Below are 26047 nucleotides of genomic sequence, written 5' to 3' on the forward strand. Positions count from 1 at the left end.
ATCCATGCACTAGCCTGAGATCCGGACCCGGATCCTTGTTGTTCAGTTGAATAAATGACTAGGCCACTTAGACAACTCATCTACCGAGGACTGCTTCAAAAACAATTAAATTTTACAATACAATCAAAATAAAAACACGTGCAAGAATATTCCAAAAATACCCATTTCATTCCATTTGAATAAAGGAACAAAATTTATTAAATGGCTTCCAGGCCATTTTGGTTTGGTGTCAGTTCATTTCCTTTATTTCCATTACACATTTATTAGAAAATATTAAGCTTCAATAGGAAAATTAGTGAATGTTTGTTAGTAGATCGAAACTTCAAATTGTGATTAAGAAAATATACGCAATAGTCTAAACTCTCCCATCTTTCAATAGGATGAATTCTAAAACCCATTTGTGTTCATCATGGGTTAATATATTTCCTATATCAATACATATTTGCATATATGTACATACATACATATATATATATATACATATATCTATATACAAACCGATGTGTAAACTCTCTCTCGCGATTTATCGAAAAGCAAAAAATTTATATTCCAACTTGGCAGTAACAAGAGCAGCAACACCAACAACAACAATCAAACAACTAAAACAAACAACGTTGACAAAAATAAAGAGAATGAACAAAAAGCGTGTTGAAAAAAAAGTAAATATGTTAAGCGGCATTTAAGCATATAGATGAGAGGGGTTGGGAGTGAGGGAGTGTATGTGGGGCAGGGGGGCACATTGGCGGGGCCTTTTGCCTGCCTGTCGTCTGCCTGCCACATGAGATAATGCCCGAGTCTGGTTTGATGTGTTTGTATATTTTTCTAAAAATTTGCACGCATTGCATTGTTGTTGTTGTTGTTTTTGGTATTGTCGGTGTTGCTGCTGCTGTTGGGTTTTGTTTGTTTGTCGCACATGTGCGACGTTCCCAGAACAGAGTTCCCAAAAGTATGCAAAGCAAAAAACAAAACAAAAAAAAAAACAACAAAGCGGCGGCGCACGCCATTTCTATATCTCTGTGTGTGTTTGTGTGGGGGTCTCCGTTTGTTTGTATGTGTGTGTGTGTGAGAGATGTGGGAAATGTAAACGGAATTGTTTTGCTTGCTCTCTTCTGTGTGAGTGTGTGTGTGTGTCAAAGGGATAATGACAGGCTGGCAGGCAGGCAGGCATTCAGCCAGGATATGGGCACGGACACACACGGCCTCCCCACACCTCCCACCACTCCTGGCAAAGGTGATGACGTCGACAACGCGTGCTCTGCCTACACTGGCCTCTGCTTCTCTGCAGCCGCTGAGTTTGCGTGTCTTATCTCCAATGAAGGAAAACACGCACGCAACTCACAAGGCAACTCAAGCGGGTTGACAACACAACTTGAGTCTCTCCATCTCCCATCTCACATCTCCACTTCCATCTCCCATCTCTCCCTCTACGTCTTGGCAATGGATTTTGTGTCTTTCGAGTCAGATGTTAAGTTGGCCCAATCGATTTGCATTGTGGCCTTTTGTTTGGCCCCTTTTGGCCTTATCCCTTTGCCACAATGAAGTGACGTTCATTCTGTTGTCGTAAGATTAACTCACATAAGCACACACATCTTCTCCTTCTCCCCTCTCATGCACCCACACACCACACACACACCCACGCACACACACAATTACCGTAATGAGCCAGATAATGGCATCAATGCTTATCATATATGTTTTTCAAACAAGAATCTTCAATTACATTTTATTGAGCATTAAACGAGGCTATTATTAACCTATTGACACAGATAAACTTACAAGGTCTAAATGCAGATTGCAATGCAGGAAACTCGATAGGAATAGCTGAAGTTCGTATTAAATTTGATATCAATTGTTATTGTAAACTCTTCAATGAATACAACAGTAAACTAAGGTCCAGGCGTAGCTCACTGTAACCAAGAATCCACGAAACATAAATTGAATTAAAAGAATCAGCCAGACAGCCAGAAACACTTGTTTATTCCTTGATTACCAAACTGATCCAATTCAGAGATACTTGCTCCCATAAGTATGCAATAGAGAGTAGTATTAAATATTTGCAACATTTTTATAGCATTTCGTATGACTTGTAATACTATAATACACATTAATTTTATGTCACTAGGTATTATAGTCTTTAAAAAAATCATTTTTATTTAAATTGCGGTGGCGTTACAAAAATTAATATACCCTATTTGCAAGGGTACAAAAAAGGGCCCCCTCTTAGGGCTTAAGTAATGTAAACATCTAATTATCACGGGATAAGAATTGTTTTCGTACTACTAAGTTAATTTAATTAACAAGTAGGTTTATCTAGGTGTGCGGCTTCTCAAATAAATTATGTGCAACAAATTGCTACAAATCTATGAAATTAGCTTTATTATATGTAAGTTACGAGTCTTGATTACGAGTCTGTTCCCTGGTTACGAGTCTGGTCCCTGCTCGGGCGCCCTCCATGTCGTGCTTTGGCATTACCATGATCTTTCTGATACACATGGCAGATGACACACAAGAGTCTTTAAACACTAGTTCGCAGAAGTTTCAATTTAACTTTACAATTCGATTAGTAATCACTTTATTGTACTTCTGGTTCCGAGGGCAAACTAAGTCTAAAGCTGACTTCGGAGTTCGCGCCCTAAAAAATATACCTCAAGAGATCAGCCGATCAATGTCTGTTGATCATACTGTGGCCGATCTTGAGAGTATCTCGATCTTTCGGTGAAGTCAGTAGAAAAGGGTTGGTTACAAAGGTAAGTAGAAAAGTATGCAGGTATGCTTTGTGATATGAAGTTAGTATTGGGTCAAGCGTTAAAGTGCTTACTCCAGGTAAAGGAAGTCAATTATGGAACAAGTGGATAGTATGGATTTAAGTGGGTATACTACCCGGAACTAATTCACCAGTTTCTGGTATTGCGTTCCATTTACGTCTCGCTGCATCATAGTTGGTCTGGGTGCAGGGCATGGTTCTACTTGTTCTGCAGAAGACGGTGTAGAGAAGGCGTGGAGAGATGCTCCTTGTTAGAAAAAAAAGAGATTTAACAAAAGATATATAGGCATTACAAGAAAATTTAGAAAATCAAAGTATCTAGACTTGATTTTTGATTTTCTAAACTTTCTTTTAATATCTCTATTTCTTTTCTGAACTTCGTTTTCATTCGAACAAGAAGCTAGAATCGAAAGAGAAGTAATAAAGGGAATATCAGGATAAAGATAAAAACTCGAGCAATTAAATGAAAAAATTAAATTCGGAAGTTTCAACATTAAAGAATTATTGGCATAGACGAATCTTTACATTATTTTCTCCGACTAAGTCAAACTAAAACCAGAGGGCCGGGGCTAACTTCGACCTCGTCAATGTTTAAATACCCTTGCAAGTTTTTTGTTACTCTTTCCTCACCTGTTGCCGTAAAAGTGGAAAAACGTTTTAACGCAAGAAGGGCCTACCTACCATCTTAGCTTAGCAAATAACGAAGTTACTGTATGATATAATCAATCGATCTTCGGCACAGTCACTAACAGATATATAGAACTGACATATGTTTAATTTGAAAGCAATCGCGTCAAAAGTAACGAAGTTATTGTCAAAAGTCACTGTTTTCGATCGATCGTTTCTATGGGAGCTATATGATATAGTCACGCGATCTTGATCAAATTTGACATAGTCGTTTATATGTGTAATAAACTCACCCATATTAAATTTCACGACAATAGCTCAAAAAATAAGTTATTGAGAAAAGTCACTGTTCGTGACTTTGCCATTTGTATGGGAGCTATATGATATAGTGGTCCGTGCATCAAAAAACAATAAACTATTTGAGATGTTTAAGAATGTTATATTTGAGATAATACAATGGGGATTTCAGATTAAGTTATTTTCCCCACCCTTTTTATAACTACAACCTTCTGTTATGTACAAAATTTTGATTTCGCCTTCGGTCTTTTTTCAGAATTTGGTCATGGTAGTCTATGGCTATGGCTATGGCTACCTGGGACCCGAGTACTCGCCTACCTTCTTATTTTGACAGACTTCTTCTTATTACTCTTCCTTCACTTTACAACCGTAGGCTTGCTTAGAAGGTTTTTTATACCATGCACCCATAGGGTAAAATTGTATATTAAAGTCGCCAAAATGGATGTAACAGGCAGAAGGAAGCTTCTCCGACCCTATAAAGTATATATATTCTTGATCAGGATCAACAGGCGAGTTGATCTAGCCATGTCAGTCTATCCGTCAGTCTGTCCGTCCGTCTGTCCGTCCGTCTGTTTGAGCACGTAGATCTAGGAGACTATAAGAGCTATAAGAGCTACTGATATTAAATTTGGTATGTAAACTAGCTTAATAGATGCGCACATATTGACAATTTAAAAATTTTGCCACCCCCACTTCCGCCCCCGCAAATTAAACAAAACTGATTTTCTCGAAAACTAACAAAGCCAAATTTAATATGTAGATTCGTTTAGTATAGTTTTAATATTTTGCCATTTCGCCCACTTCTGCCTCCATAATTTCGAAAAAATCGATTGCCAGCTGCAATTTTTGACTATCGCAATCAAATTTGGCAGACCAATTAATCTTATCTATTTCTACTAAATTACCTAATTTGATTGAAATCGGACTTGAAACAAATATACGTATGAACGTATTTTACTACGCGGTCCATAAGGGCAAATATACACTGACTTCAGCAAAGCCTTTGATTCTGTTAATCATACTCTATTACTTTTTAAACTGAACGACATTGGGTTTCCACCTCTTTTCCTTTCTTTGGTTCGAGAATATTTAACAAATAGAAAACAGAAGGTACTTTTTAAGTCTTATTTTTCTGATTCCATTCCTGGGACTTCTGGTGTACCTCAAGGTAGTCATCTTGGCCCTCTGCTTTTCACATAATTCATTAACGATCTTCCATCAGTCATTGTTCATTCGCGTGTGCTTATGTATGCCGACGATGTCAAGCTTTGTCTTACTTATAAAGATGCAGATTCATTTAGTCGGCTACAAGCTGATCTTAAAAACTTTCAGTCCTGGTGCCAATTTAGTTTATTAAATCTTAACAAATGTAAGGTAATCACTTTTTTTCGTAACTCTCCTCAATTTATCATTTATTTTCTTCCTTTGGAACGTCTAAATAATATGAATAATTTGGGCGTACTTATGGACCATAAGTTAAATATTTCCATCATGGTCGCAAAGGCCATGAGTGTCCTGGGTTTCATTAAAAGATGGTCAAAAGAATTTGATGACCCCTATACAACTAAAGTTCTTTTTACTTCGCTTGTCCGTCCTATTTTAGAGTATGGATCTTGCATTTGGTCACCTCAATATGAGTCGTCCCAGACTAGACTTGAATCCGTTCAAAAGCAGTTCTTGCTATTTGCTATTCGTGGCTTAGGCTGGGATCGCAATGTCAATTTGCCTTCGTATTTAAGTAGACTTCTTTTGATTAACTTCCTTCCTTACCTAACCGTAGAATTATGCTTGGTGTTATTTTTATGCACAAGCTCCTAATTGGTGATATCGACTCGCCTGAGTTATTAGGTCAGGTAAATCTGTCGGTACCATGTAGACGGCGTAGACATCCTTTGATACCTTTATCCGTTACTCGTTGTTCTTCTAACTATGCCATGCATGAACCTTTTAGGGTCCTTTTCTCTGATTACAACCTTCTATTCCCTGTAATCGGCTCAGAGTTTTCTTGGGCTTGGGCTCGCGCGTAACAGGCTTTGTCCTGGTGTCGTAGGGGCCACTTGAATGTACTGCGCTTAGTATTGTCAACGTCCGCTAAAAACAATTCAATAGACATACATTTGGTTTTCGAAATTTGAAACACTTCACCTGGTGCATGGTATACCCAAGTCAGCGAGTTGACTTACTTAATTCATTTCAAAGTATTATGTTTAAGGTACATGGCTTTAAAGTTTAAACATCATCAAACTCTGCGAATTGTGTGAGATTTTTGAACTTTGAATATTTTTTGGATAAATAAGAAATATTAAAGTTTATTTGTAGACTTGTCCGCCATGTCCGTCTGTCGGTCGGTGCGTATCCGTTTTACTCAGCCAGCTAAAAAACTATCGAAGTGAATTTTTGTTGGGCTTTTTATTACCAGCGTGAGATTAGGTATAAAAATCGCCCGCATCCGACAACTATCATATTGATGATTTGAGTTACAGAAAAAGAATTTTGGGCATGTAAAAATATTACTATACGTTTCTTTCGACACAACAAGTTTTGCACTTTTGCCAAGGGATCACAGAATATAAGAAATTGAAAGGGTATACAAACTTCAGCATGATTGAATTATCGTCAAGTTCTTTGGCTACAAATAATTTTGGTTATTCTTACACAATTCCCTCCCTTGGTTAGGACATATTTGTATACTGTTAGGGCAATTGAATAGACCGTGTTTTATATTATCTAGTTAATAAAATAGATGTCGCAATTTTGTTTTGATTGATTTTTTTTTATTTATATTTAATTAAAGTAAATTCCAAAAAGTAAGAATATGTTTGCATTTGAACCACAGCAAACATTCTTTTAAAAAAACAGCGACTGCCATCTAAAAAAAAGGCAAGACAAAAAAGGGACAAGATTGAATCCATCCAGAAGTTATGTTTGAAAATTATTTGTTTGGTTGCTGAAATACAAGTTTTTTTTTGATTGCATAGTTTTGCCATTTTTATTTTGGTCGGATAATCATCTGGACAGATTTGAGAGAAATACACAACCACCAGCTCATACTTGAACAATCCTCGACTTCTCTATTGAAATATTTTCCGTTAAGGTGGCTAATTAAGATAAGCAAAATATTGGACAATTGGTAAATCTTGTATAATTAAATTGGTTACTTACATCCAGCCACAATCATTATGCCACCAGGCTCCATACAAAGCACAATTAACACCTTCCAATTCATCATTATCTTGATCAAAACTGGTAAATGATGCATTTAAATTGAACTTCATACCATCCACAGCTGTCCCTCTAAACACTCCCAACGATTCCAACTTATATTTCGTATTTTCGTTGCCAATTCTAAAATTACCATAACTAGCAAATCGGAGAGTTCCACTGTGATTGCACGTAAAGTTCATAGGTTTGGGAATTAAGAATATTTCCTAACCAATTGCGGTACTCAGTCCATGCTTTATGAAAGTCTACGCATAAACATAATTTCATTTCTGTAAATTTTAAAATTGTAATGTCAGCATTATATCTTTAACGGGATATAGAGTTTGCATGTTGATCCAGACAGAATGGCAGATGGGCAGACACACTAACTTTATAAACTCACCTCGTCATGTTCTTTCTTTCTTTTCTTCTTAAACAACAAGTTTTGCCCATTTGCCAAGGGATCACAGAATATAGGAACTATAGGAAGGGTATACAAACTTCAGCATGATTGAATTATCGTCAGTCAGGTTCTCTGGCTACAATTAATTTAGATAATACTTACACAATTCACTCCTTGGTTAGGACATATTTGTATACTGTAAGAGAAATTGGATAGACCGTGTTTTATATTATCTAGTTAATAAAATAGATGTCGCAATTTCGTTTTGATTGATTTTTTTTTTATTTATATGTCATTATGGTGAATTTTAAAAAATAAAATTATGTTTGCATTTGAACTCTAGTAAACATTATTTTAAAAAGACAGCGAATGCCATCTAAAAAGAGGCAAGACAAAAAAGGGACAAGATTGGATTCGTCCAGAAGTTATATTTGAAAATTATTTGTTTTGTTGCTGAAATATCATATTTTCTTTGATTGCATAGTTTTCCATGTTTTTTGTTAGTTTTGAGATAAAGTCCATCTTTATTTAGGCCGGATAAGCATCTGGACAGATTTGAGAGAAATACACCCCCAGCTCATACTTCTACAATCTTTGACTTCTCTATTGAAATATTTTCCATTGAGGGTGCTAATTAAGATAAACAAAATATTTGACAATTGTTCATTCTTGTATAATTAAATTGGTTACTTACATCCAGCCACAATTATAATGCCACCAGGCTCCATACAAATAAGCACAATTATCAGTCCATTGATCATTATCTTGATCATAACTGGAAAATGCTTGATTTAAATTGTACGTCATAACATTACTAGCTGTTCCTTTAAACTTTCCCAATGACTCCAACTTATATTTCGTAGTTTCGTTGCCAATTCTAAAATTATCATACCTAGCAACTAGGAAAGTTCCATTGTGATATCCCAATTGCACATAAAGTTCGTAGGTTTGGGAATGGGTGATGCGATGCAAATTCTCCAGACCAATAAAAAATTCTCCCTTCTTATTTCCGAACCCATTACGATACTCTGTCCAAGTTCTATTAAAGTCTACACTGCCATCAAATCGTTTATGAATGACTATCCACCCACCACCTTCTATATCTCCCTCGCAGAGAACAGAAGTCGGAACAATCCGGGGAATTTCAACTTCATGAATTCCCGAAGAGATGCCTTTGCAAGCAGTTGGTATATTCTTCCGACACTCGATTAAATATTCCTTAGTTTGGTTTAGTTCTTTTTCAAGCAAATGATTCGAATCAGTCAACTGAGTTTCAGATTCTTCTAACTTTTTCTGTAAGGATGTAATTTTAGAATTTAATTCTCCAATTTTGTTGCTGATATTCTTTTCCTCATTCTGATATTCTTTAAATTCCTTGTTTTTCGACTCGAGGTCTTTAACTGCTTTGTCTAAATCTGATTTTTGGGTAGCTAATTTCTCGTTTAGATTTTCTATTTCTTTATTTCTAGTTTTTTGTTCAGCTAAGCTTTCTTCCTTATCTTTTGTTGCTTGACGTTGAACATTTTCTAAATTCTCTTTTAATTGTTCTACTTTTCTCTTAAAATTGTCTATCTCAGTTTGAAATTTGGCTTTCTCTTCCACCTCTTTCTGCCTGACTGAGTTTGTGATGAATTCGTTAATATTAGCTATCTGTATATTCTGTTGATCAATTTTACTTTGCAAATTCTCAACTGCTTTGTTCAGCTGACTAATTTCACTCTCTGAATGATTCTCCTCGAGTGTTTTTATTTTTTCCTTCAGCTCAATAATGTAAGCTAGACCGAGTTTCATAGACCTATGACAATATGAGGCACACAAATCTTCCTCGTCACTGGAGAATCCACACTCCTATGTAAACAGATTTATCAATTAGATTGAACTTCACTTTGTACTATTCACTTGGCCACTCACCCCGTGATCATCCAGGAAAAGGGATTCAGAGATTACATGCTGGACACCAAGAACAAGGAAGAGGCCAACAAGTGGGAGGACACTTTTCCTTCTCATTTTGGAAAGTAATCCAGAATATATACAAATTGGGATTTGTTAATGTTTAATTTACTTAACACTTGCGACAGAGATAATGTCTCTGAGAGCAATGATTTAATTTTGAAATATTCATTGAATTATATATTTTTCGGATTGTCTTGTCGTTTGTCGCGATAAGAATTTATTCTCTTCTTATTGTTAGTGCAAAATCTATTTCAATTCAATTATGTGTTTTCATTTTGACATTGACCAAAACGTCTTCTCTCTCATTTATATATATATGTATATGGGCATTTCAGAAATGACACACACGACTTTCGAAAGCAATTCATCAATAATAATTTTTATACCATGCAGAAAATAACGAAGTTATTGAGAAAAGTGACTGTTCGTTTGAACATGCAAAATTTCAGCTCTGTAGCTCCTACGGTCTAGGAAGAGTTTGCTCTGATCCAGACGGAGGGACAGACGGACGGACGTATCCCATTTTAGCTCTTGGCAATGGAAATCGGAAACGGAATCCACCGATCCAATCAAACGATTTAATGGTAGCGTTCACTTTAACAGATCTTGAACTGAGTATCAGAAGGGCTTCGGTGATTTGAAGGGAGAGTTCATTGGCCACGAAAATTTGCATAGAATTACCAGTTTCCAATCCTTCGAAGTCTATGTGCAACTAAAAGATGTCGATGAAATTGTACTATCTGTTTTTATGATGATTTTAAAATTGGTAATGGAAAAGTTTGAAGGGAAAGCTGCGAATGCCATTGGTTTGCACATAAATCAATCATTTTCAACATATGACTATGATAATGATCAACTCTCCTGTAATTGTGTTAAGAATTATGGTGCCTGAAGGCACAAAGATTGTATGTTTATGTGTATGTTTATTAATTATAGTCTTATACCAACAAAATTTAACAATTATTAAATGTGTTGTCTATCGTTATTTGTGCACTGAATGCTAAATATGTTATGCTAAATATGTTTAATGCTATAGATTGTTCAAGTATGAGTCCGAGTTGCGTATCACTGAAATCTGTCCAGATGGTTATTCCACTAAAATAAAGTGCGACTATCAAAGAACTCAAGAAACTCAACATTAACAATTGCAATTGCGATTTCCTTGAATGAAGTTTGTTATCTGTATATGTCAAATAAAATTCAATTAATGATATATTTGTTTTGTGTAACTAATTCTTTTATAAATATACAAATTGAGTCAAACAAAAATGTTTTTGGTGTCTTGCACTTAGCTAGGTCACATGGAATATATTGTATCTAATTTTGATGAAATACTTAATGGATTATGTGTTTTATGTATATAAAATAAATAAAATATAGCCAGAGAAATTGGCTAGCCTCGATTGTTGCAAATTGCATGGAAATCGATACACTCATATATCAATTAATAATTCTCATAAATTTCCCATTTTGCCCCATTGTACAAACATTCAGTATTGCTTCATGTGGATGGGGGAAGCCCCACATAACGTCTGGGTTCGAACTCGAGAAAAACCAGAGATTGTACGATTATAAGATTTGTCATTATAAAATTAATAAATAAATATTTCAGAATAGGATTTACAGCCTCATAACAAAAAGAAAATTCTGTCTGCTTTAGTCACAGAATCTAAGTTGTGTATCCTTACATCCAAAATCGCTATTCGAGCAATAATATTTAATAGGTTACGCCACCCCTGAAAAAAAAAAAAAATTTTTTTTTTTTGCTCTAAAAATCTTCTATAGTTTTAAGAATCTTTTACACTGTACATTTTTTTTGCGTTTTTCTCGAAACTACTTTTTTGGAACGGGGGTGTCAAATATCTCCGAATCTACTGGATCGATTTGGCTTAAATTTTTACCACATATTCTTTACAGTGTTGGGTATCCGCCCACGTAGGATTTTTTCCTGATTCCTGTTTGGAAGTTATGAATTTTTTAGCCAAAAATGTTCTCCGAAAAAGAGCGTTTTTTGTTCAAACAGCCGCCATTTTGACAAAAAAAATTTAAAAAAAAAAATCCTACGTGGGCGGATAGCCATAGCCTTCCTGAATATCAAGATTTTTTGTTTGGATTTTTCGGGTGATGTTTAGCCGAGAAATTTGACACCCCACCTGCAAGGATTTACAAATCATGGTGGCATTTGCCGGCCCATATCTCCACCATTTTGTTTTAAAATTTTTTTTTTTTTTGCAATAAATATTCTTTAAAGTACCCTCAATCTGTGTATAAAAAAAGTTTTTTCCTAAATTGTATACTGGCCGCACAACAATAATTCATTTTTTCACCTGTTTTTTGGACCTCAAGGGTGGCGTAACCCCTTAAAGAAAACCAACTTCACACTTCACACTTCACTGTCAAAATAATCGTTTTCGCTCTAAATATAATAATTTATCACTAATTTAATAAAAATACCTCCTAAAATCGGATCAAATGGAAAGTGCGTTGATTAAACTTTAAAAGCTTTGCATTAATTGTTCAAATTTTCAGTATAAAACTATTTGAATTCATTTCCAAATTTTTGGCGCCTTAACGATAGTGAAAAACCGGTTGGAAAATCGATTTTTTCTGTTAGCCAAAGCTTTAACAGACTTACAACCGTTTGCAAAGCTTTTATTGCATGATGAAAAGGAACCGTTAGAGAGCTTTCAAGTCTTGCAGTCAAAACAAAGTTACTTATGTATGTATTTATTAAATTAATTGCACTTTATTCACGATAATTCTACAATTCTATAAAGTAATTTGTTCAACTGGTAAGCATTCCATTCCACTGGCCGCCTTCAGCCGCCACGCCCATCAATTTAATTTTAATGACTATTGTTCATTGACTCGGTTGGATCGATTGGAGGAGTTCTATATAGAGGCGGGGTGGGTTGGGTTGGGTTGGGTTTATGGGCATTGCATTCAATTGTGACATTATTTACTTAATTAATTTAAATTTAAATTCTAAGCACTAATTATCACATAGTAAACTTATATTGTAGGCGTATTTCTTTCGTTTCGCATTTGCACTGTGTATTTTGATTTGTTGCATTGACTTTATCCAAAGAATCGAAGGTTTTTTCCTCAGCGATAGCCCAGCAAGTATTTCGGCAAATATGTGATCGATGAGAGAAGACTGTAGCTAAAGTTGGATTTGTAGTGTGGGAATAGAATTAATTTAGTTTGGGATACTTTCTCATTTTATTGATAATTATTTACAAGACATTAATACCTTAACCACCAATATTAACAATAATGAAATCCACCGAACCCCAATTATTATTATCGGTAGTTGTCTCCGTATTAAAAGCAGATCCTTCCTTAGTTGTTTCCTCTCCTCTGAGAGAGTTCGTAAGATGAGTTAACCAAAACCACGTGTGGAAAATAAAATTTGTGAGATTACTTTTTGTTCTTTTTATAATTAAAGTATATACAAAATTAATTACAAAATGCTGGATTATATAATGCTAAAGCTTCAATAGATCTTGGATCTACAGGTAAAATGCATTTAGCAATGGCAGTCAATGGAATGCAAGAACCAACACCAAAAACGAACAAACACATAACATAGGAACTTTAGTCAAATAGTACATACGAATTAGATAATCCACGATAGAACCACGACTTCCATGACTTGGATGACTCCTCATCAATTTTGGATTCCACATCGGTGCAGAAATGTTTGCGATCATGTGAACGACCGCTCTTGCAATCGCAGATCATGCGTTTTTTGCACTCTGCATCGCAAGTGGGTCGGGCTGGTGAGTTCTTCCAATAATATCTAAGAGTTGAGTTACAATTGAGAATTATAATCAATGAAGGGTCCATTCAACTCACTTGTAATACAGCTCAAAGAGTTCCTGGTTATTGGTTAGATCGTTGAGGAGATTATGCCAATCGCTGGGACGCAGTGCCTTCATATTGAATGCCGCCCGTGCTGTGTATAGTTTATACCAAATGGGATAGCCATAGAGATTGGCCTCTTTCAGGTTCATAATCCAGGATTCGTGATCGATAACCAGGCGTGTGGTACTATCATGATCGCCATCAACATAGTAAATGCGATAGCCGGGATTAAGATCATAGTAGGGCGACACGGAGGGTCCAATATAGGCAATGCTGTTGGGATGATCTGGAGAGAGAAATAAATATTATTTCCATTCTTTCTAGGATCTTCTGTGGCCTTCTTACTTAGATCATGTGGATCGTAGAACATTTCAAACTCATCGTAATGCGTATGACCATAGAATTGAGCTGTTATGGTGCTCTCATAGCGGGATATAATCTTGTAGAAGTTGCGAGACCAAACCTTAAGGCAATCGGAATGTCCTGGCGGTATATGCCCAATGACATGGACCTTCTCATTGGAGAACTCAGCACTTTGCAGTTCATAAATAAACCTAGAATATAACAAAAATTATTAATACTGATTTCAATCGCATTTCGTCTTGCTACTAACCATTGCAACTCTGTGGCTGGATCTGTGGAATTGAGCAGAAGCCACCAGTTCTTGTTATTGCAGTAGTTCATGTTCATGGAAATAATTCGGAATCCTGGACGCACCAGAACCGAGTAGAAGGCTCCTCTGCGTACGGTGTGGGAGACACTTTGAGGCAGCCAGCGACGCCATTGATTATCCAATTCATCGTAAAGCCAATTAATGGATATATCCACTTGATTTACATACGGTGGAGGAAAACTATTTACCGGGGCACTCTCATGATTGCCCAAGGCTGGGAAAATTGGTATGCCGGGAAATTTCTCCACCATTTGCTTAACCGTCTCCTTGATAATGGCCAGATTCTCTTCCTTGGTTTGATTCCACACGTCATGGGGCGGCAAGTCACCTGTCCATAGTATATAATCGATATCCTTGTGAGTTTCAGCTATGTGGGCCAACATATTATCGACAGTTCTCTTCGGAGTATCACATTTGCGATAGTCTCCCCATTTGCCGGCCGCTGCATTGGGATTAGCTGGTCGTCCACTGCTCAGGCGACAGCACAAAGGTTCATTGCACTCGGCATTGGAGCCCTCCACATAGTGGGGATCATAGTGGGTATCAGAGATGTGGAGAACCTTGAAAAAGGGTGCCGCCTCCAGGGGTATGGGCAGATCAGCGAGACGAGGCGGTTTCGGCACCGGGGGAAATATAACCTCCCACTCATGATAGGGATTGTAGACATCGCTGCAGCCATCACCAATGACAAAGCTGCACAGTTCATCGGGCGTGAGGTTAACTCTCTTCAGGACGTAGATCAATTCACTGCCAAATAGCTGGGATACACCCTGACACACTCGAGCACTCTGGATATTTAAATTGGTGCAATATTCGGCTATTAAACGCATTATCTCCTCATCCGATTTGCCCGATTGTATCTGATGCTGCAGCATTCCGGCTCCTGCCTTGCAGGCCGTGCATGTCACCTTGGACATGACACTATTCTCGATCTCGTAGGCAACCTGTTTGAGATTCAAGAGTTTCAGGGCCTTGTCCACAAAGGGCGGATAGACCAGGCCATCGCCGGCTGCCGCATCGTACCACAACATGCGACCCGTTGCCGTTCGATTCGTCTTGATGGCTCGCAAACGTTCCAAGAACTCCGCATCGCTGTCGGAGGGTTCACTGTTCGTGCGATTGGGATGGTGCGTCAGTTCCAAATGTGGATGTATACTCCGTGGCTGTTCTTCAATCACCCATTCCGCCAGCTCGGGCTGGGTCCAATTGATACGGGGCTGGACACGCGGGAACAGAAAGGGAAAGGCTGTAAAAGACGAATTGTTAGCAATTGTTTTCGAGTGTTTTCAAGTGCAGTTTTGATCTAGTTACCATTTGTTGTGGCTAGAAGTGCTGCCAGCATCGTTATGAGGCAGCACATTCCCCTGGGACTTCGTCGTGGACTTGACCATAATGATGGTGCTCGATGCAGTGTCATAATTCTCAAGTTATTTATCTCTCTCTTTGCCTCTCCGCCGCCAGTTCACAGGTAAGCAGCCGCCGGCTTGACCTACATTTTTGGGTTGGACAAAAAAAGCAAGTAAGGAAAAAAACAGTCATTATTATGTTAAACGGGTTTCATTGCAGGAAAAGGGGCAATGTTCAAGTATATGAAATTCCGTTATGCCATCTACATATTTTCGATCCATTATGATCAACAACAACAAAAACATCGTTTACACATTGTGCGAAATTTGCAGTCATTTCAAGGCTAATTTAATGTAGTTTAGACATGATTAACAAGTTAGCTGTAATGCCTGAAAAGCCCTTTTGATGACTGGAGAAAATTTACCACTAACAGATTAATAACAAAACTTCCTACTAAATCTCTGAACAGGATTTAAAGTTGTATATGGATTAATGTATTAAAAAGTATTATACATATTACAAACGCTCTGAAAAAACGTGAGAAATCGGAAATTAAACAACACAAATGTAGTTTAAAATAAACACAGACAGTTAGGCAAAGATATTAATGTTTTTGTAACACTCCAATATTTATAGAAAATGTTGTATTCTTTGATCAGACACATTAATCGAATGAATAATGTACATACAAACAAAACCAATATATAATATACTTATCATCAAATCAATAAATAAATTGAATGATATTGACAACAAGGAATTGAATGGATACAAATGCAGAATCAATTTTCTAATTAGCTTTGATTCTTTCTGAAATTTCAATTAAGAAAAACATTCATTCACAAATGAAGTAGAAAAAACAAAATAAGTTTTTGTAAAAATTTTTATAATAAATATTTTGAAAGGCAACTAACTAAATTTAAATAATTTTTCATTAAATTGCATTTCTATCTATATAAAATTGCTGTAAATAATTTTTATTTCCAATAATTTCCATGTTATAAGTAAAAGCTATTTTATTGTCACTCGTCATTTTGGACAAAACTTTAAATGAAAACTAAATGAAGTAAAATTTGTTTACATCCTTGTTATATTCTTGTAGGAAACTTGTGCAAGGAAATTAGCCTAATATAAGTTGAGGATCGAGTCCATACAACGATTGGCCAAAATCAAATACTAATTGACTAAAATCGGTTAAAAGCATAAGAAATTATGGTAATTGATGTTCTGACTATTCATGATTATTGGAAGCGAAAAGTGAATAAGGGAAATATTGGAAAGATGTAGCAACTTTTCATTCAAATTTAAAACAACTAAAAAATAGAACTGACATTAAATGTTTTATTCTTTAGACAGGTTTGCATTTAAACATGTGGCTTAGTATGTTCTTAAAAACTCTTAAACTATTGTTGCTGGTGATGATTCAGTTTTCAGAGCACAGAATCTTAACTGTGGGTAAACATTTCCACATTTGTTTATTTGGGCAAGTAAATATTCTTTATATAACGTGTTAAACACAACAGCCCGAATGGTATTAAGTTGTCGAGTTTATTTATAATACGAATGTTTTTTCTTTAGATTGCTGGCCTTATCAACATCCTCAACAGAACCCAAACTAGCAAACAACTAAAACTAGTTGCCATTTAATTGAAATGTGTTTTTACTGACAGGCAGAGAAGGAAAGGGTGCGGGAGAGAGAGAGTGAGGCAGATCGCGTTATCAGTTAATAGTTTATTTATGTAACATTAAAATTTACTAAAAATCTAGAGAACTACTTAAATGATGAAAAATTTAGCAGTTAATTTTGCCATTTAAAAACAAAGTTTTTGTTTATTAAATTTGATTGAACTGTTTAGATTTGCTTTTGCTCAGTTTAATTTGATCATTTGATACCCAAAGTCAACAATAAAACAAATTGATTTGTTTGCTTCTGCTCGGTTGTTGCTGCTGTTGCTGCTGTTGTCGGTGTTGTCGGTGTTGTTGTTGCTGGTGTTGGCGAGCAACCTTAAGACCATTTGTGTTTATTGTGCCAAGCGAGCCCCAGCGCCCCATTATGCATAATTTCAATGGCTCACCACCAGAAGGGGATCAAACGGGGGCAGAAGAGAGGCTACACTCAATGTCGAGCCATCATTTGGTCACTGGCAAAAAGCAACAAAAAAAAAACATATATTTGTATACAGACCCCCGCAGCAACGCGTATCGGAGTCTCTCCATGACGGTACATTGGCCTCTCCTAGACAGACAGACGGACGGACGGACGGAGAGACGGAGAGACGGACATTCCAACAATCAGACAGACGAAGTGAAATCGTCAACTTTGGTGTAATAAGTAGTAAGTAGTAAGGTCTCGAAGAAAACCGAAGAAAAAAGTAACTAAAGCGCGACTTTTTTGTTGGTGCTGTTGCTTCTTCTGTGATTTCATTTGTTATATGCGAAAATCGAAAGTGTCGTCAGGGCGATGAAGAAGAGTTCATTTTGAAATGAAACAAAATTGCATTTGGCAATACAAATTACAAGCGGCAAAGACACAAAACCAGAGAAAAAGCAAACAAGTTTTTAGGCAAGGTTAGGATAAAAATTTCCAGCTTTAAATACAGGTCAAGTTACAGTCATAAAACTTTGAACTAACTAATAATAAAAGAAGTCATGACAGAAGAGGACTTTGAAAGACTTTGAAATACCCTGTATTAATTTGTAACAAATAAATAATAATAAATTGAAATAAAAGTTACACAAATTTGCATAAATCACTGCCATCAAGAGACAAGACAAGAAAGTTTTTTCTTATCAAACAAACTGACCAAAAATGTTTTTCTTTCTTTTCCAGTAGAACATATTTTCAAAATGTTTCTCAAATAAATCATATCCTTTAATTGTCATTATTTCCTTACTTATTTTGAAGTGTAGTAGGCTCAAGCTCTAGACAAAATTTGTATGCTTTGCTTATTTTATTTATTTTTTATTTTCACACGAAGAAAATCCATAGAAATAGATGTCTCGATCTATAGAATTTGTTTCCATATAAGCACGTTTAAAAGCTCTTAAAAAGTTATTGGAATAAGTTTTTGCAATATATAAAAATGGAAATAGAAAGGAGTAAAGATTTATAATTTCGACCTAAAGTTATCTCCTCAAAAATAAATCTTATTTTAATTATTATTTTATCAATAAAGAAAACAAAATTATAGGGAATTTGTACAAGAAAGGTTTTCCATCAAAATTGTTTGAAATATTGTAAAAGAAATGTTAATATTGCAACATATTTAAGTAAAAATTGTTTACTTTATGAAAGAGCAAATTGGTTGCTTATAATACTGAGATAAATCATCGTATTAAGTAGTCAATCTCTGTGGCATAATTATATGAACAACAGACAGACGTTTAAGCAATTATTCTGCTTGATAATTTTTCTTAATAAAAACAAAGTAAGGCTTTATCTGAATTTAATGGGGTCAGCTCTTCTCTCTGGTTAAACTTATTTATCCAAGATATTTAAACCTTGTAGAGATACACATATAAATGATTGAGATTTCCTGAATTTAAACTTTTAAGTTTTAATTCTTAATGTGTGCAAGACATCCAAATAAATTTCTAAGTATATAAAACAAATTCAAACATATTTTTGTCTCATTATCTTATATTTATTACTCTTTGCTAAGTTCTCTCCTTCAGCATTAAACATATAAGATTTACAAGGTCTTGTTTATTCTTTACATATAACACATTCACATTTCATAATATTTAATTAAATATTTGCTTAAGTGCGACGTCGCATAGATGTGAAATTACCTCAAACTCGACGAGTCCAAATACCTAATTTAATGGCTCTAACTTTTATAACCTCTTAACTCTTTTAAGAGCCTCGCTAAGAGAAAAATTTGAGTTATACTATATTGTCAGTTAATCTTCATTCTATAAACTTTTTTTTTAACATTTAATATAAACCAAACAATTCCAGTAAAGGGTATAAAAGATGAGTCAAGCTCAATTGCAATAATTTGTATAAAAGAAATGGCTTTAGATTGAAACCGGTTAAGCACGTGTATTTCATTTCTTTTTGTTGTTGTTGTTGTTGCTGAACTATTCTGTTTATTTTATTTTTTTGGCACACTTTTATTTAACAACAACAGCAACAACGTCGACGACGACAACGACTCTCTCTGATGTAGGTATGTAGGTAGGTTCTCAGATTATCTGATACGATCAGAGTTATTGATCATTATTCAGTCAACGTCAGTGACAGGTCGTCGCCTTATAAGGGCAAACGTTGGATTCATTTTGTAACTTTCACTTTCTTTAGAAATTATTTTCTTAATAATATGAAAATGCTTTTGGGATGTGCTAAATAGCTTCAAAGTCCAACAACCATCATGTTGTTATCCATTGTTTGTATCTGTTGTTTTCCTAGTGTTGTTGTTGTTTTTTTTTTTTAATTTTTGTTGTGGGTTTCAGTTTTCAGTTTTCAGTTTTTTTGGGCTATTGTATAACGGTCGTGTGGCGGTAGATAAGCTGCATGTAATGTTTTAATGAGCATTTCTTGTTTTATAATAATTAAGAAATGAAATGGAAAGTAATTTTCTTCTCTTTCTCTATCGCCCATTGGTTTGTTTTTCCTTAGTGGGCAAAGTGTGAACAAAGGTAAAACTCTGTTTACAAAGAGAAATTTGTGTGGTTCTATTAAAGATATTTTAATTATTCTAAACATTTCTTTTTTTCATTGGTTTTGGTATTCCGGTGTTTGTGTTTTTTTAGAGTGAAATGTCTTTAATACCCTTTAGATTTGGTTAAAGAAGAAAGGGAAATATTTTGATTTGCTAAAAACAAACATATCTTCAGTTTTCTGAACTTGCGAACTTGTGGGTTCAATATTAAAAAACTCGAATTTTGTCGATCAAAATGGTATTTAAACCATTTTCCAGCTTATTCGCGAAAAATCTTCGTCAGAAATGGCTTGTTTGAAAATTGAAGTGGTGACGTCTCGCCAAAAAAAAAGAGGGAAATCGAAGCACAGGGTATTACAAAGCCAGTGCCCTTTGTTAACATTGAAAATTTTAATATTTTGGCCTCGTCATGCCCAAAATACTGGCCTATATAATGGTTATTTTATTAGCATGATCTAATTAAATATGCAGCTACCGAATAAAACCACAGTGCACGAATATGGGAATGGCTATTTGAAATAGAAATAGAAACAGAAATCCAAACTAACGAAAGCGCTCCGCTTCGTAACCTGTCCAAGAAGTCTGAACTGAATGACAAATCCAAAAAAAAAAAACCAAACATGAATTGAACATAATGGTCGAAGAGAAAGAGATATGACAAGTGAGTGACAAAGACAGACAGACGTAGAGCTTTAGAATGCCATACAATGTGTGTGTGTGTGTGTGTGTTGATGAAACTGATAGATACATAGATATAGTAAATAGGAGGAGGAATAACAAAAAAAAAGTGAAAAACCGTTGACAACTTTACAAGATTTTGCAAGCCAAGCTCACAAATTGTGGGCCTGGTTGACAGAGTGAGATAAAGAGAAGCGTAATGGCACTAGGAGGGGTGGATGGATGGATGGATGGATGGGTGGATGGAGGGACCAACTCCAAGTGAAATGCGCGCATGCGCACAAACGTGTTTCTCCAGCTCGAGGAGTACATACAAATGTACATACATATATGGTATTTTGTGGTCTTCTGACGAAATGTGTAACAGTAAAATAGCCGCCAACTGGTTTTGCATTCATTTTATATTTTGTCCAAATCAATGCTGAAGATGATGAAGAACAGGTAACAAAGTGACCAGTAATATTTACCTGTTGATGATTCGCTTTCTTTGCTTTGTGTGCAGAAGAATTCACTTAATCAAAAATATTTTATGACACTTTTTCACACACTGTTAAAACTGTGTATAATCTTCTCTCTCTCTCTCTCTCTCTTTCCTTGCTTCTTGGTTTTTGGTTCTTTAAAAGATTTTTTTTTTTAGTATGTGATTAACCACTTTTTCTTTCTTTTGTGTTTCTATTTATAAAAATTTATAATGAATGCGCCATAATTCGCAACTCTCTTTTGTCGATTGGCCTCATTTATTTACATTTCATTTTCGGTTATTATTTATTTTACACACAATTTGTTTCTTCTTTTTTTTTTTGTTTTTTTTGTTTTTTTTTGTTTTTTTGGCATGCACTGAACACTGAGCACTGATTGTCGTAGATTTCACCCGAGTAAATATTGTCACGAAATTGTCTCTCAAATGGAGAGAACTAAAAAGCCAACCGCTTGCCACAAACCGCCAATGATAACTGAGAGAAAAATTCCATTGGCTTAAGCGAAATGGGCAAAGCTTTTGAGTCGAGCTTGGCTTAAAACAGCTGATTGCGTGGGGTCAGCTGAGAGACAGAGAGTGAGAGACTAGCTTTCATTCAGCTCACCTAATTCAATTTACAATAGCAGCTTAATGACACGATGATGAATTACCGTATACCCTGTAATCATTCTGAGGGTTATTTAGTTAGAAACCAAAAATTTAATTTTGAAACCATTTAAAAAATAAATATAAATTTGGTTTTCTTTAATTTTGAAATCTAGTTTTACGTTTAGAGTATTAGTTAAAGTTCAAGTAGTTTTCTTCTAGTTTCCCTTCACTTAAACTTTTGCGGGTCCTTCAGCAGTCGTTGTGGCTTATGCATTGTAAATGTGAATCTTTATAAATATATAATATATAAAATCAATATTACTTTGCCTGAATATTTAAATTGCATTTTAAGTGTGCTTTTAAATGCAAGGCCAACGCGGAAGGAATATTCCTAGGCAACGCAAAAATCGATTAAACAATCACAGATATACATTTCTTTCAAAATGCTTTTAGCGTAGGGTGTCTCTAGTGGTCTTTAATTTGTAATTTTTATGAAATTATTTAATTATAAGCAACCTATACATTAGAGAGCTGCATGAATGAGAGAAAAGTCAAATTCAAATGAATCCATTCGAATTGAATTCAAATGAATGAGTGACAACTACACAACGAAATAAATGAGTGTGAGTTAGTACTTGTCAAATCTCTGAAAATACGTAACTCTGTTCAATGAAAGGCAATGAATTGAGTGTCAAAGCATCGAAATGTACTAAGGCACTCGAATCATTCGAATTATTCGAATTGTCTCATTTTTATTGGTACATTTTAAAGCAACAACAACTTATTATTTGATCAAAAATGTAGGAAAAATAATGGCGAACAAAAACTTTTTTTGGATTGGACAATTTGGGACAAATATTGTAAAATCTAATTTTAAATTCTAAATTAGATTCCTAGTTGCCACGAACCGAGAAAACATAAATAAGGCTATCTTACATATTATAAAGAATAATATTCTCCAATCCATCACCTTTTAATATTACTCTGTATTGGGTTTGTACCCGATAACAACAGTATTGTAGTCTGAGTATATATAGTTCAAAAATATACAATACAAATAAATACTAAATACTTAAATCAGAATTGGGATTCGAATCCATTCGTATCATAGCAACTCATTGTCTTACTTTATAACTCATTCAATTCGTTTTTTTTTTTTCGTTTGAATGATGTCCGACTGTTTTTTACGTCGCACACTCATATACTTGAAATTGATTTTCAAATTCATTCATTCATTTAGTTAACTCGAATTGATTTTTCTATCATTCATGCTGCTCTCTACATTAACAGATTAAAGATCAATTGTTTTTTATGTGTTTCGAAAAGTTAAGGTTACTACTGCTTACTACAGTCTAATTAGATGATTTTGTGAAAGAAAACAAATTTATTTGTTACTATTTTTATTATTAATCAATTTAAATATGAACCAAAATCGACAGCATAAACGAAAATTTTGTGTATTGGTTTATCTAAACCCAGTTTTTTTGGGTTCGACTTGAATTACAAGGTTTAATGGAAAGTCCTATGTGCTATAAGTGGGAGAGGGTAATGAAGTTGCCCTGTCATTAATAGATTAAAAAATATAGAAATATATAGATAAACATATACATAATATATGACATATCTCTCAGATGTAATAAATATTTTGTCATTTATAGCTTCTCTAACACAAAGTAACGAAAATTTCAACTTTATGTTTCATATGACAATAAAGTGGTAATAAAAACACAATTGTTTGCATTGACTTATTTAAGCCTTATTTAATTTCCTACTGAAGGGTATACATTATTCGATGCTCTAATTAATGTTTATAATCCTCTATTGTTTACCTCGCTTGAGCAACTTTTGACATTTAATTAGTGCGATGATAATGATGATGATGATGTCTTATCTTGTCAGAGCATATTTTGAAAAGCCATTGTTTAAAAAACGGAAATTGTTAAACAAAACTAACAAACTTGTATACTATAGATAAAGCTGTTAGTATAAGGTCTAAAGAGGTGCTTAGTCACAGGTCATATTTTAATAAAAAACCACAAATTGTCAATCTAGTTGTTCAATTTAATCAAATTTGTGGTTTGCTTAATGATTTTGTTCGATGCATTTTTGTTTCTAGCAATTGAACTCTTATCTAAAATATATTATTTGTATGTTTATTGTACAAAAAAATTATTCACAAGCTTATATACATTTTGTTCAAGTACATATTATTATTACTTCAGCCATATCAGTTGCAGTTTCAGTTTCAGTTTCAGTTTTTTTTTGTGTGTGTGTGTGTGTGGGGCCCACCATTATTAATCAATTTATAATTACCGTATCAGGCGATCGGGTTCAATGATTGATGATGATAATAACGATGATCAGACAGAGGACTCAATTGACGCACTGAGTGAACTTTCATTCTGATTGTAGATGGCGTATATGTCATGCTTCAAATTATAAAAGAACTGCAGGCTACTGGGATCACCTTGAATTTGACCGGAGGGCTGCTGAGGCATTGCATCATTGGGAATCTCTGTGGATGTTGCCTTGGCTAGATTATGATCTGGATAACACCGCCAAGTGATGGTTATGTGTCTTAGACCGCAACACACACCGAATCCCCACTTTTTGCCAGGATCAGTCGGTTCCGTTGGCATGGCCTCGTCCTGCAAACCCTTCCCCCCACAACAGGTCCAATTGCGTATCTTTTGCTTAAAGTACGACAGTGTGCGAATGGTTTGAGTGAGAAAGGTGTAAAACACAGGATTCAATGCGCAGCTTGTTAAATTTAGGATCCCAAAACTGAAGTAGAGCAACCAATCGACTGGTGTGGAGAACGAGCCATACAGACGCATAATCAGAAAGATCCAAGCTGGCAAACGAAGGCAAATGAAGACAGCCATCATGAGGAGGACCACGAGAACCATACGTCGATGTCTTTGCTCTCGGGCCAAGGCAGCTGCTCCCACAGTTGGCGGTGTGGAGGAAACAGTTGGCTTTGGTGGGGGAGGTGGAGGCAATGTAGTGCCCATTTTATCAAGATTAAAAGGGGCCGCCACACTCAGAGCACTCATCATGGCGCTGGGCATTAGGAGTTCCACATTGTTCATCTTGACACGAGCTTCGACCTGGTCCTGCTCCTGTTCTGGTTGCTGCTGATGATGATGATAATGACGCCTTAGCCACAATTGACGGGCTATTATGGTATTCAGCCAAATAAAGGCCACAATGCACGGCAGAAATATTAAACCAAACAATATGACGTAGTAAAGGCCAACATCATGCTGTGGGTATTTGTATAAATAGAAAAATAAAAAAATAACACATTGTTATTGTTGAGTGGCTGATAAGCGCCTTATCAGAACGCCTCTGATCCCAGCACATGTAAAACAATAATCCAGAATTTGGAATCTTAGACTCACATCGCCAGTTATACACATGCTGACAAGTTCCAACTCAGTGACCAGCAAATCCTCGGTAGTTGGCATTGCGGTTGTAGTTCCCTCCCCCTGGTTCGATTGCAGTTGCGGTTCATCCAATTCCAGTAGGTAAATCTTATCCAGATCGTAGATGGTAAACAAGGGACCAGAAGTCCCCATTGATGCCAACCAAATGCCAGCCATGCAGATGACACAAATGCGGACATCTGGATTCCAGAAACCCAAAACGGCTCTCATAATGGCCATATACCGATCGAAAGCAATGGCCACAAGGGTCAGGCTACTGGCCAGTACAGCTGCCGTGGTGATAAACGGCACGAATTTGCACATGAAATCGCCCAGAGTCTGTGTTGGACATTGAGTCATGAAAAGATTATCTTGTGGCATCGCCAACTCACCCATAATTGCAAATACTCTGCCTTAAACTGGGCTATATAGGCAATGGTACTGAACACACATGACATTAAATCACTGCAGGCCAAGGATATCAGACAGGCTCGGAAAAATGGACGCAGCTTCCGACGTGAATTCACATAGAGGGTACTCAGATTACCCAAGAATGCCAAGAGGAACAAGGCGCCCACTATGCCCATGAAAATGCTACGCTTCTTGATGTTTATCTGACTCAGATCGGATATCAATATGCCCGGATATGTGACGTCATTTGCATAATTCTCCGTTGATGTTGTATTCTTATTTACTATATATTTCAAATAATATTGCAACTCCTCGTATGTGTAGTGCAGTAGGGCCATTATTTTCGGCCCGAAAATTATGCAATTGTTTTCGCTTCGACTTCCCGGATTAGACTGTTTGTAAATTTATGATGGCTTTTGGTTTTATCTTCGCATTAAATGTTCTTTCCTACTCTTATCGTATTTCCAAAGCATTCGTATTTAGATTGTTATCGGCTGTCATAATTAATGGCTCGAACGCATTGCACCTGGCAATCAGAATCAGTGAATGAATGAATGAATGATGATGATGATGATGGCAATGATAAGTTATTATTTTGTTGTGCGTTATTTTATGACTAACCCAATGCAGGTTGTACAAATTTTAAAATATATCAATTGCTATAATCA

The 26047-nt window shown here is 35.6% G+C and overlaps 2 protein-coding genes across 4 annotated transcripts; both read right to left on the reverse strand.

The window, feature by feature from the left end:
• Window positions 1-11960: 11960 nt before the first annotated feature.
• LOC6643395 (sphingomyelin phosphodiesterase) lies at window positions 11961-21080 on the reverse strand. Of its 3 annotated transcripts, XM_023176257.2 has the most exons (8): window positions 20942-21080; window positions 15097-15274; window positions 13726-15031; window positions 13458-13666; window positions 13104-13398; window positions 12862-13047; window positions 12499-12605; window positions 12348-12408 (listed from the first exon to the last, which is right to left on the reverse strand). In XM_023176257.2, exons 2-7 carry the CDS (start codon window positions 15200-15202, stop codon window positions 12500-12502), a joined length of 2208 nt encoding a protein of 735 aa, XP_023032025.1. In that variant the 5' UTR covers window positions 15203-15274; window positions 20942-21080; the 3' UTR covers window positions 12348-12408; window position 12499. The 3 variants fall into 3 exon arrangements, with proteins under 3 accessions (XP_023032026.1, XP_023032025.1, XP_002066142.2); XM_023176258.2 differs by lacking the exon at window positions 12499-12605 and having other exon boundaries at window positions 11961-12408; XM_002066106.4 differs by lacking the exon at window positions 12348-12408 and having other exon boundaries at window positions 12451-12605.
• Window positions 21081-23774: 2694 nt separating this feature from the next.
• Window positions 23775-25758, reverse strand: LOC6643394 (neuropeptide FF receptor 2). Its single transcript, XM_023176319.2, has 3 exons — window positions 25361-25758; window positions 24945-25307; window positions 23775-24806 (listed from the first exon to the last, which is right to left on the reverse strand). The coding sequence occupies exons 1-3, from the start codon at window positions 25715-25717 to the stop codon at window positions 23901-23903; spliced, it is 1626 nt and encodes a 541-aa protein (XP_023032087.1). The 5' UTR covers window positions 25718-25758; the 3' UTR covers window positions 23775-23900.
• Between the last annotated feature and the right edge of the window lie 289 nt (window positions 25759-26047).

Source organism: Drosophila willistoni (genome assembly GCF_018902025.1).
Source record: "Drosophila willistoni isolate 14030-0811.24 chromosome 2L unlocalized genomic scaffold, UCI_dwil_1.1 Seg168, whole genome shotgun sequence".
NCBI classification, from domain to species: Eukaryota; Metazoa; Arthropoda; class Insecta; order Diptera; family Drosophilidae; genus Drosophila; species Drosophila willistoni.

Coding starts and splice junctions, on each gene's coding strand:
- LOC6643394 (XM_023176319.2), bottom strand. CDS start 25,717: ATGGCCCTACTGCACTACACATACGAGGAGTTGCAATATTATTTGAAA. Junction 25,308..25,360: donor CAGAGTATTTGCAATTATGG/GTGAGTTGGCGA, acceptor TGTCCAACACAG/ACTCTGGGCGATTTCATGTG. Junction 24,807..24,944: donor GCATGTGTATAACTGGCGAT/GTGAGTCTAAGA, acceptor AAATACCCACAG/CATGATGTTGGCCTTTACTA.
- LOC6643395 (XM_023176257.2), bottom strand. CDS start 15,202: ATGACACTGCATCGAGCACCATCATTATGGTCAAGTCCACGACGAAGT. Junction 13,399..13,457: donor CTACGATCCACATGATCTAA/GTAAGAAGGCCA, acceptor TTCTCTCTCCAG/ATCATCCCAACAGCATTGCC. Junction 12,606..12,861: donor TATCGTGGATTATCTAATTC/GTATGTACTATT, acceptor GAACTCTCTCAG/AGGAGAGGAAACAACTAAGG.